At 44.3% G+C, this 12,469-nt stretch overlaps 1 protein-coding gene across 1 annotated transcript in view; it reads right to left on the bottom strand.

The window, feature by feature from the left end:
* Positions 1-12,469, bottom strand: part of LOC121280035 (rhotekin-like) — a 131,194-nt gene that overhangs the window by 92,528 nt on the left and 26,197 nt on the right. Inside the window, exon 2 of the mRNA XM_041191667.1 lies at positions 1,759-1,958. Coding sequence (XP_041047601.1) covers positions 1,759-1,958 — 200 coding nt within the window. The remainder of the gene's footprint in view (positions 1-1,758; positions 1,959-12,469) is intronic.

Below are 12,469 nucleotides of genomic sequence, written 5' to 3'. Positions count from 1 at the left end.
CAACTAGTACGTCAAGGAGTTCACTTGATGCTCCATTTTAGTGCGGAATGGAGCCAATTGAAACATGTAAGGAAATTGTTACATGCTGCTGTGGATTTAAATATAGAGAACGTATCATCCATATATCGGAAATATGCAAGGGGTAGGAGGTTGGATGTCATTCCATCGAAGATATGTTTCTCGTGGAACCCAACAAAGATGTTTGCAAGAGCTGGGCCTAGAGGAAATCCCGTGGCAACACCATCTATTTGGGCATACACGGTGCAGTTAAAACTGAACTCAGCTGTGTGAATTGATGAGTTCATAAGTTCAATGAATACTGATTCAGGCAATGGTGGCAGGTCTAGATTGCCATGATATAGTGCTGCATCAACAGGTGAAGCTAGCTGTTTCACGATGCTACTATGCAGCTACAATATAAGTGGTGCTCGCCATGTGAGGGAGAACAAAAGAAATAGGAATCAGCCAATCAGTCCATTAAACCTGCTCTGCCATTCGATATGATCATGTATGATCTTGGCCTTCAACTCCACTTTCCCACCCACTCCCCATATCTCTTAATTCCTTGAGAAACTAAAAATCTGTCTATCCCAGCTTAAATATATTCAATGATAAAGCAGCCATAATCCTCTGGGATAGAGAATTCTTAAAATTCAGAATCTAAGACTAGGGGGCACAGTTTAAATATAATATTTCAGATGGATATGAGGAGGAATTTGGTAAGCTGCAGGGTGAGCACATCCATAAACATGCTATCTACAATACCCTCAACCCCAAGGATGGCGTTAGCTGCTGCTCAAGCTTCAAAAGTGGGAGATTGAGCTGCTGCAGCTGACCACACTTCCTGCACAAATGGTGATCCAGGACATGGGAAGGACCAAAACTCAGGGGCGCAGTTTAAAAATAAAGGGTCTCCCATTTAAGGAAGAGATGAAGAAATTTTTTTTCCCCTTCAGAGGGTGGTTGGTCTGTGGAATTCTCTTCTCCAGAGAGTTGTGGAGGCAGGGTCATTGAATATTTTTAAGGCAACCAATTTAAGCCGGTCAGCCGGGCTCTCAGTGTGATGTATGTGGGTGTACTGGAAGCTCCATATATTAATACACAGGGGCCCTTGTTCTTTGCAGATTCTAGATGTACAAGGGTTAGACAGAGTTGAGGCCATAATCAGATTAGCCATGACTTTACAGAATGGCAGAGTAGGCTCGAGGGGCCAAATAGCCAACTCCTGCCCCCAATTTGTACATTCTTTTGGAGTTCCCACATGACGTAGGACATGCACTCAAGATATCAGAGCTGCCTGTCATTCTTCTATCTATTAGACATTAAAATTTACTACTTAGAAGAGGAAGAGTTACCAGCTACTCATTTTCCTCCTGAAGTTGTTATTTGAATAAAGGAAAGTTCACTTAACCCTTATCTAAAAAAAATGAAATGTTTAATTTCCCAGCCACTTTGGAGAAAGGGAAACACGACAAAGTTCAGCAGCCAATCGACTGACAGCCTTCCTATAATGTCACTGTTTGATTCTTCTCTCACTTCCTTCAAACACAAACGCTCGACAGGAATGCTGGCTGCTCCGTCCTTCTCCCACTCTCTGATTTATCCTCCACAGCTGCTGCTGTCTCCAATCAGCTATGGTTTCTTTGCTCAGTTTCTGGAAAACTTTGTACAAACTCCCTCCTTCACTCACTATTTCAGGAAGAGATATATGTGGAACTTACTCCCTAAATCTTGACAGGTGTGAGTACGGTTACTTACCGCCTGACCCTCCGCTCAATGACCTGAGCTTCCTTCAGTCTTTGTACCTCTGACATGTAGGCCATGATGCGGGTGTTGCAGGTCAGAAGGCTCTTTGCTGCCTCCAAGGCTTGTTCCCTCTGTGTACAGGCTGCCAGCAGTTTGCAGGCCCCATCTCGCATCCGGATTTCATTGTCAATCTTCTTCTGGAAATCAGTGTCCTGCAAAACATGGACTAATGAGCACTTTATCTAAAGTTTAGCCGAAATCTAAAAGAAGTATCATGACCATACGAATTAGGAGCAAGAGAAGGCCATTCAGCCCATCAAGCCTGCTCCATCATTAAATAAGATCATGGCTGATCAGGTTGTGGCCACAACTCCACATTCTGCCTACCCCCCCATAACCTTTAACACCCTTGCTGGTGTCATGAAGCTATTTATGCATATAACATTTTGGAAAATATTTTTCTTTGAACAGAGCTTTAGTCTGCAGGTGTGTCTTAATTGGATTAAAGTCAGCTAGTCTGGATGCATGGGGAACAGTTTTGATATATAAGAGAGTTAGCGTGCATTTGCATTTTTTGAACAGAGCATTCAAGAAGTGGGGTGAAAACTGACACCTATCTAGCAGCTGCCAAACAATATGTTTATATTACTAATAAAGTTGGTGCTATGAATGGGGTTTTATTGATAAAAGGTGAAGTTCAAAGAGGCAGATGAGACAATGAAAATTTTTGAATTCAATCAGTGGCTTAGGTATAACTTCAGTAGTTTTCGGGTGTGCAGAGCAGAGGCAATGTGAGATCAAAAGGCAGCTGCAAGCCTCCAACTGGCTCCACAGTGAAAGGAACCTCATTTTGACTTCATACAGCGAAATGCTTTGCCTGGTTTTTGGTTAAGTCTACAGGTTGCTGTAGCCTTAATGAAGATTAGTTTGGGAATTTGTTAAAAGTTATGATAGTTGTAATTTGTAGCCATGTTTATATCTATTTTAACCTGTGTAAATTAATAAAATGTTTCATTTAGTTGAATGTAAAACTTCGAGAACTGGTGGTCTGATTCCTGAATTTAGAGTCGCATCTCAAACGGAGCAGTTAAAATAATAGGTTACGACAGTTGTTTAAAGTTTCCCTCCGGGATTTTCAAATAACTCTACTTTACCAATTGCATCGGTCATAACAGCTGGTCAAAAATCTACCTCTGCATTAAATATATTCATTGACCCTCCCTCCACCGCACTGTGGAATATCATTCATTCATGGGATGTGGGCTTCACCGGCTAGAGCAGCATTTATTGCCCATCCCTAGTTGTCCTTGGGAAGTTGGTGGTGAGCTGCCTTCTTGAACCGTTGCAGTCCATATGGTGTAGGTACACCCACAGCGCTGTTAGGGATGGAGTTCCAGGATTTTGACCCAGCAACAGTGAAGGAACGGCGATATATTTCCAAGTCAGGATGGTGAGTGACTTGGAGGGAAACTTCCAGGTGGTGGTGTTCCCATCTATCTGCTGCCCTTGTACTTCCAGATGGTAGTGGTCGTGGGTTTGGAAGGTGCTATCTAAAGAGCCTTGGTGAATTCCTGCAGTGCATCTTGTAGATGGTACACACACTGCTGTTACTGTGTGTCGGTGGTGGAGGGAGGGAATGTTTGTGGATGTGGTGCCAACCAAGCAACTGCTTTGTCCTGGACAGTGTCAAGCTTCTTGAGTGTTGTGGGAGCTGCAGTCATCCAGGCAAGTGAGGAGTATTTCATCACACTCCTGACTTGTGCCTTGCAGATGGTGGACAGGCTTTGGGGGGACAAGAGGTGAATTACTCATCGCACGATTCCTAGTCTCTGACTTGCCATGGTATAGTAGCCACAGAATTTATATGGCTAGTCCAGTTCAGTTTCTGGTCAATGGTAACCCCCAGGATGTTGATAGTGGGGGATTCAGTGATGTTAATGCCATTGAACATCAAGGGGTGATGGTTAGATTCTCTCTTGTTGGGGATGGTCATTGCCTGACACTTAGGTGGCGCAAATGGTACTTGCCACTTGTCATCCCAAGCCTGGATATTGTCCAGGTCTTGCTGCATTTGGACATGGACTGCTTGAGTATCTGAGGAGTCGCGAATGGTGCTGTACATTGTGCAATCATCAGCAAACATCCCCGCTTCTGACCTTATGATGGGAGGAAGGTCATTGATGAAGCAGCTGAAGATGGTTGGGCCGAGGACACTACCCTGAGGAACTCCTGCAGTGATGTCCTGGAGCTGAGATGACTGACCTTCAACAACCACAACCATCTTCCTTTGTGCTAGATATGACTCCAACCAGTGCAGAGTTTTCCCACTGATTCCCAATGACTCCAGTTTTGCTAGGGCTCTTTGATGCCACACTTGGTCAAATGCTGCCTTGATGTCAAGGGCAGTCACTCTCACCTCACCTCAGGAGCTCAGCTCTTTTGTCCATGTTTGAACCAAGGCTGTAATGAGGTCAGGAGCTGAGTGGCCCTGGCGGAACCCAAACTGGGCATTAGTGAGCAGGTTATTGCTAAGCAAGTGCTGCTTGATAGCTCTGTTGATGACCCCTTCCATTACTTTACTGATGATGGAAAGTAGACTGATGGGGCGGTAATTGGCCGGTTTGGATTTGTCCTGCTTTTTGTGTACAGGACATACCTGGGCAATTTTCCACGTAGCTGGACACTTGCCAATGTTGTAGTTGTACTGGATCAGCTTGGCTGGGGGAACGGCAAGTTCTGAAGCACAAGTCTTCAGGACTACTGCCGGAATATTGTCAAGGCCCATAGACTTTTTAGTATCCAGTGCCTTCAGCCATTCCTTGATCTCACGTGGAGTGAATCGAATTGGCTGAAGACTGGCATCTGTGATGCTGGGGACCTCCAGAGGAGGCCGAGATGGATCGTCCACTTGGCAATTCTGGCTGAAGATTGTAGTAAATGCTTCAGCCTTATCTTTTGCACTGATGTGCTGGGCTCCTCCATCACTGAGGATGGGGATATTTGTGGAGCCTCCTCCTCCAGTGAGTTGTTTAATTGTCCACCACCATTCACAACTGGATGTGGCAGGACTGCAGAGCTTAGATCTGATCCGTTAGTTGTGGGATCGCTTAGCCCTGTCTATCACTTGCTGCTTATGCTGTTTCGCACTCAAGAAGTCCTGTGTTATAGCTTCACCAGGTTGACACCTCATTTTTATGTATTTGGCCCATCGAGTCTGCACCAACACATGAGAAACACCTGACCCAACTACCTAATCCCATTTACCAGCACTTGGCCCATAGCCTTGAATGTTATGACGTGCCGAGTGCTCATCCAGGAACTTTTTAAAGGATGTGAGGTAACCCGCCTCCACCACCCTCCCAGGCAGCGCATTCCAGTTGGTTACCTCCCTCTGACAAAGCCATGCTGACTATCCCTGATCAAACCTTGCCTCTCCAAGTGGAGATAGATATTCTCCTTCAGAATTTTCTCCAATAGTTTCCCTACCACTGATGTGAGATTCACTGGTCTGTAGTTCCCTGGCTTATCTCTACAACCCTTCTTAAATAAAGGAACCACATTAGCTGTTCTCCAGTCCTCTGACACATTCCCCGTGAACAGAGAGGGATTAAAAATTTGGGTCAGAGCCCCTGCGATCTCCTCCCTTGCCTCTCTCAGCAGTCTGGGACACAAATCATCTGGACCTGGAGATTTGTCCACTTTTAAGCCTGCCAATACCTCCAATACCTTGTCACTCCCTATATCAATTTGCTTAAGAACCTCGTAGACTCTCTCCCCGAGTTCGATACCTTCATCCTCATTCTCTTGAGTGAAGGTGGATGTGAAGTATTCATTCAACACTCTAGCGATGTCCTCTGGCTCCACCCATAGATTGCCCCCTTGGTCCCTTATGGGCCCTACTCTTTCCCTGGTTATCCTCTTCCTGTTGATATACTTATGGAATATCTAGGGATTTTCCCTACTTTTACCAGTCAGAGCTTTCTCATATCCCCTCTTTGCTCTCCTAATTGCTTTCTTAAGCTCCACCCTGCACTGTCTGTACTCCACTAATGCCTCTGCTGATTTGCTTCCCTTGTACCTGCTAAAAGTCTCCCTTTTCCTTCTCATCATAACCTGAATATCTCTGGTCATCCACGGTTCTCTGGGCTTGTTACTCCTTCCTATCACCCTAGAGGGAACATGTTGAGCCTGTACCCTCCCCATTTCCTTTTTGAACACCCCCCACTGCTCCTCTGTAAGTTTCCCCAGAAGTAACTGTTCCTAGTCTACTTTGGCCAGATCCTCCCTTATTTTACTAAAATCCACGCTCCCCTAAACCAAAACATTTTTTTGCAAATTGTCAATTTCTTTGTCCATAACAAACTTAAACTGTACCATGTTGTGGTCACTATCACTAAAATGCTCCCCCACCATCACCTCAGCCACCTGTCTGGCTTCATTCCACAGAAGTAGGTCCAGGACTGCAGCGTTCCTTGTTGGATCCCCTACATATTGACCTAAAATGTTCTCCTGTACACATTTTAAGAAATCCACTCCATCCAAGCTCTTAACATTATGTCTATCACAATTAATGTTGGGAAAGTTGAAATCACCTAATATAATTACCCTATTGTTATTGTTTTTACACACCTCCACAAATTGTGCACATATTTGCTCATCAATTTCCCACTGACTATCAGGGGATCTATAATAAATGCCTAACAATGTGGTTGCCCCTTTTTTATTCCTAAACTCTACCCACAAAGCTTCATTCAATGCTCCCTCCAAGATATCATCTCTCCTTACTGCAGTAACTGACTCCTTAACTAATAATGCAATGCCCCCTCCTCTTTTACCCCCTCCCCAGTCTTGCCTGAAGATTCTATATTCCGGAATGTTGAGCTTCCAATCCTGCCCTTCACTCAACCATGTCTCAGTGATGGCTACTATATCACAATTCCACATGTCAATCCTCACCCTTAACTCATCCATTTTACCTGTAATACTCCTGGCATTAAAGTAGAGGCCATCCAGCCTTGAGGGAAGGGCAGGATTGGCAGTTCAACATTCCGGGATACAGAATCTTCAGGCGAGACAGGGGAGGGGGTAAAAGAGGAGGAGGCGTTGCATTATTAGTTAAGGAGTCTGTTACTGCAGTAAGGAGAGATAATATCTTGGAGAGGGCATCGAATGAAGCTTTGTGGGTAGAGCTTAGGAATAAAAAAGGGGCAGCCACGTTGTTAGGTGTTTATTATAGGCCCCCAGATAGTCAGCAGGAAATTGAGGAGCAAATATGTGCACAATTTGTGGAGGTTGGTAAAAACATTAACAATAGGGTAACTATATTAGGTGATTTCAACTTTCCCAACATTAATTGGGATAGACATAGTGTCAAGGGCTTGGATGGAGTGAATTTCTTGAAATGTGTACAGGAGAACTTTTTAGGTCAATATGTAGAGGGTCCAACAAGGGACAGCGCAGTGCTGGACCTAATTCTGGGGAATGAAGCCGGACAGGTGGCTGAGGTGGTGATGGGTGAGCATTTTAGTGATAGCGACCACAACATGGTACAGTTTAAGTTTGTTATGGACAAAGAAATTGACAATTTGCAAAAAAATGTTTTGGATTAGGGGAGAGTGGATTTTAGTAAAATAAGGCAGGATCTGGCCAAGGTAGACTGGGAACAGCTACTTGTGGGGAAATCTACAGAGGAGCAGTAGGGGGTGTTCAAAAAGGAAATGGGGAGGGTACAGGCTCAACATGTTCCTCTAGGGTGATAGGAAGGAGTAACAAGCCCAGAGAACCATGGATGACCAGAGATATTCAGGTTACGATGAGAAGGAAAAGAGAGGTTTTTAGCAGGTACAAGGGAAGCAAATCAGCAGAGGTATTAGTGGAGTACAGACAGTGCAGGGTGGAGCTTAAGAAAGCAATTAGGAGAGCAAAGAGGGGATATGAGAAAGCTCTGGCTGGTAAAAGTAGGGAAAATCCCTAGATATTCTATAATTATGTCAAAATTGGTTTAGTTGTAGGAGACAGAGGGTGAAGGCAGAAGGAGGCTTTAGTGACTGGAAGCCAGTGTCCAGTGGCGTACCACAGGGATCTGTGCTGGGTCCCCTATTATTTGTCATTTATATAAACAAAATAGATGACTATGTGGGGGGTAGGATTCGTAAGTTTGCGGATGACACAAAGATTGGCCGGGTGGTTAACAGTGAGGGTGAGTATCTTGGGCTACAGGAAGATATAGACGGGATGGTCAAATGGGCAGATAAGTGGCAGGTGGAATTTAACCCTGAAAAGTGTGAGGTGATACACTTTGGAAGGAGTAATTTGATAAGGAAGTATTCAATGAACGGCATGACACTTGGAAGTTCTGAGGAACAAAGGGACCTTGGCGTGTGTGTCCATAGATCTCTGAAAGCATAGGGGCATGTTAGTGAGGTGGTGAAAAAGGCATATGGGTCACTTGCCTTTATCAATTGAGGCATAGATTATAAAAGTAGGGAGGTCATGTTGGAGTTGTATAGAACCTTGGTGAGGCCACAGCTGGAGTACTGTGCGCAGTTCTGGTCGCCACATTATAGGAAGGATGTGATTGCACTGGAGGTGATGCAGAGGAAATTCACCAGGATGTTGCCTGGGATGAAACATTTAAATTATGAAGAGAGGTTGGATAGACTTGGGTTGTTTTCACTGGAGCAGAGAAGACGGAGGGGCGACCTGATTGAGGTGTACAAGATTATGAGGGGCATGGACAGGGTGGATAGGGAGCAGCTGTTCCCCTTAGGTGAAGGGTCAGTCACAAGGCGGCATAAGTTCAAGGTGAGGGGCAGGAGGTTTAGGGGGGATGTGAGGAAAAACTTTTTTACCCAGAGGGTGGTGAGGGTCTGGAATGTGCTGCCTGGGAGGGTGGTGGAGGCGGGTTGCCTCACATCCTTTAAAAAGTACCTGGATGAGCACTTGGCACGTCATAACATTCAAGGCTATGGGCCAAGTGCTAGTAAATGGGATTAAGGAGGTAGGACAGGTGTTTTTCATGTGTCAGTGCAGACTCGATGGGCTGAAGGGCCTCTTCTGCACTGGGATTCTGAGAGACTATTACACAGCTTACAGCACCTATACATTCCTTCAAGGTGCAAAAACCCAAACAAAGTCAGTCAACCATGGCTGTCAAAGGAAGTGAATAATTTTATAAGATTAAAAGGAAAGGTTTATAAAGTTGCCAGAAGTAGTCGTAAACCTGAGGATTGGGAGTTTTTTAGAAAACAGCAAAGGAAGAACAAGAAACTGGTAAAGAAAGGGAGAGTATAATATGAATGTGATCTAGCAAAACACATAAAAACAGACTGTAAAAGTTTCTATAGGTATGTAAAAAGGAAGCGTTTGGTCATAACATTCAAGGCTATGGGCCAAGTGCTGGTAAATGGGATTAGGTAGGTAGATCAGGTGTTTCTCACGTGTCGGTGCAGACTCGATGGGCCGAAGGGCTTCTTCTGTAATGGGATTCTGTGATTCAGCCATGATCATATTGAATAGCGGAGCAGGCTCAACAGGCTGAATGGCCTTTTTCTGTTCCTATGTTCCTAGCGCCTGACGTTGGTGACTTAACCTCATAAACATCTCACCACTTGGAATGAGCATCTATAATCAGTAGAAACGTGGTTCCAAGGAAAGGACCGATGTAATCTCACCCAGGGCCTACCAGGCCACTCACATGGATGTAATGGGGCTGTCATCGGCAACTTCCGTAGCTGTTGGCATTGCACAGTGTTTAACCGCCTTCTCAATATCACTGTCCATTCCCAGCCACCAAAGATGCGCTATTGTCTTCATTTTGGAAATTCCTGGATGGGCACCGTGTAACTCCACTAGGAACGGTTCTCCTCCTTGTAAAGGAACTACTACTCGTGCATCCCACAATAGGATACCATCTTAACTGCTCATTTAGTCTCTTCAATTGAAAAATGGCTTCATCAGGGACTGGTTCCTGGGACTAACCATTTAACATTTGGTCTCTCACTTGAGACAGAACTGGATCACAATTCATTCAGTTTCTTATCTGCCTGGCACAGACTGAGGAGGAATCCAGGAAATTCATCACTAACCCGAGTTCTTGGGGAATTGGCACATGCTCGTCGCTCTCTTGCAAAGGAAGGCGGCTTAGGGCATCGGCATTAGCTACATGCATCCCTTGGTCGATGCGCAAAAGTGTATTCATATGCTGCTAAAATTAGGGCCCATCTTTGAATTTGTGCAGAAGCTATGGGAGGGATAGCCTTTTCTCACTAAACAGATCCAAAGTTGGTTTGTGGTCTGATATTATCTTGAAGTGTCACCCATGAACATATTGGTGGAATTTTTTTTTACTTCAAAAATAATCGACAGGCTTTCCTTTTCGATTTGGAAAATGTTTTTTCAGCTGTGCTAAGTATCCTGGATACACAGCCTATTGGCTTTTCTGCACTGTCATCCATCATGTGAAACAGTGCAGATCCCACTCCATAATGGAGACGCATCACAGGGTTAGCACCAATTCCTTTGTCGGGACAACAAATTTGAAGAGTGCAGGAGCTGTTTGACTTTCATGAAAGTTTCTTCCTGGGGTGACTTCCAAACATAACGCTGGTTCTTCTTTAGCAGGGAATGTAGGGGGTTTAGAACCGTTGATAAGTTGGGTAGGAATCGACCATAATAGTTTACCATCCCTAAAAATGATTTAAGTTCAGAAACATTCTTAGCTGCAAGTGCCTCTCTGATCACTTTAACCTTCTCTTCAACAGGTTGTCGCCCAAATAAATGACTTCATTTGCCTGAAAACTGCATTTTCCTTCTTTAGGCACTCTCCTGCTTCTAAAAATTGTTTCAGGACTTCCTCCAGATTAGCCAAGTGTTCCGTTTCTGTGAATCCAGTTATCAGTACATTGCCCAGGTAGACCACGACCACAGGTAATCCTTGTAGTGAGCTCTACATCGCCCTCTGGAAAATGACATAGGCCAAAGAAACACTGAACAGCAGGTGTGTGGATTGATATAACCCTGTGGGTGTTTTTGGTCACAAATTCTCTGGAGGCATCATCCAGTTCCAATTGCTGATATGCGTGACTCATGTCAAGCTTCATATACGTTGTCCGTCCTGCTAGTTTGGCATAGAGATCTTCAATCTTGGGAATAGGGTACCTGTCAAGTTTGGCTGCTTTCTTGACCATTAGTTTAGAGTCTCCACAGATCCGGACGATCTGATCTGGTTTAAGGACAGGGATTATGGGTGCTGACCACTCTGAGAACTAAACCACTTTTATGCCACCCAGCCTCTCTAGCCAGTTCAGCTCAGCGTCAACCTTCTCTCTCAAGGCATATGGCACTGGTTTTGCTTTCAAGAAGTGAGGGGTTGCTTCTGGGTCCACATAAATCTTGGCCTGTAGGCCTTTGATTTTCCCCAGCTCATCCTGGGAGACGGTGCATTTTTTTTAAGCAGCTCTGGCAGTCGTCCTGCTCACAACTGGAAGATTTCAGACCAGTTTAATTAAATTTAAGAACGCTTGCTTCTTCACCTTCTACTCCATCACTGGTAGATGTGCTGTTTGGTGTTTATAATAAACAGGTACACTGGTAATACCCCTTACTCAGATTTCTTTGACTGTATACGTTTTCAATTTGGCAGAAGTCTGTTCCAAATTTAAATATCTGAACATGTGCTCTCCTATTACAGTAGTAAATGCAACTGAATCCACTTCCATTTCTAAGAGTTTCCCATTCACCTGTAAAGTGATTGGCTCTGTCTTCCCTACTTTCATGCTGAATAAGGAACAAATATCAGAATTGGGTGTTTCTGGTTCTCCCATGTTATATCCTTCATTGGACTTTGTTTGTTGCCTGGAAGCCTGTTTTAATTTCGCTTTGCACTGTTTCAATATGTGCCCTCTTTTGTGACAAAAATAGCACTCCACCTCTTTAAATCGGCAATTGTTAGGAGTATGATTGTTTCCGTATCAATAACAATTAGATCTTGAACCTGCTGCTGAGCTGTTTCGGCTGACCCTTCCCGCCCAGCTAGGAAAAGGGCACCATAATGTGTACCGTGAATCGCTTATGAATCCGTTACAGCGCTTTCCATCGCAAGCACTATTTCTAACGCTTTCTTAAAATTAAGAACCACTTCAGTCAGCCATCTTCGCTGAATAGCATCATCTTGCACGTCACATACCAAACAATCCCTGAGCATATTATTCAGGGTTTCACCAAAATCACAATATTCCGTTAGCTGTTTTAATCTCAACACGTAGATAAGAATAGTCTCCCCCAGGGCTCGATTCTGTGAATCAGACCTGAACCTCTGCATTGTGACTAAAGGCTTTCGAACAATCCCAGCTAAAGTTATCCCTGAACAAGCCTGATCCAAGAGTGGACAGATCTTAACTTTTATTTGTTTAGACGCGTGGAGAGGGGCAACTGAACAGAGTAACAGGAGTCAGCTGGTGAACTTTTAATAAAAGCTTAAAACATTTTTAAAACAAGAAAAGGTGAACTATATTTCAATATTCCTTCACCCACAACTATACCTTTACAGGTATGTATAGATTTGTAAGGATAACAAAGGTTACAAAAGTTATCTTATGCTCTAATGTCCACAGTAAGTACACAATCCATGCACCATTAGGCACCCCATGGTCAGACACACCACACTCTGAAACCAAGTGACAGATGCCATCTCAAACAGATGCTATGGATCTCTCCTCAACTC

Source organism: Carcharodon carcharias, chromosome 1 (genome assembly GCF_017639515.1).
Source record: "Carcharodon carcharias isolate sCarCar2 chromosome 1, sCarCar2.pri, whole genome shotgun sequence".
Taxonomy (NCBI): domain Eukaryota; kingdom Metazoa; phylum Chordata; class Chondrichthyes; order Lamniformes; family Lamnidae; genus Carcharodon; species Carcharodon carcharias.
This window is presented reverse-complemented; position numbering and strand designations above follow the sequence as displayed.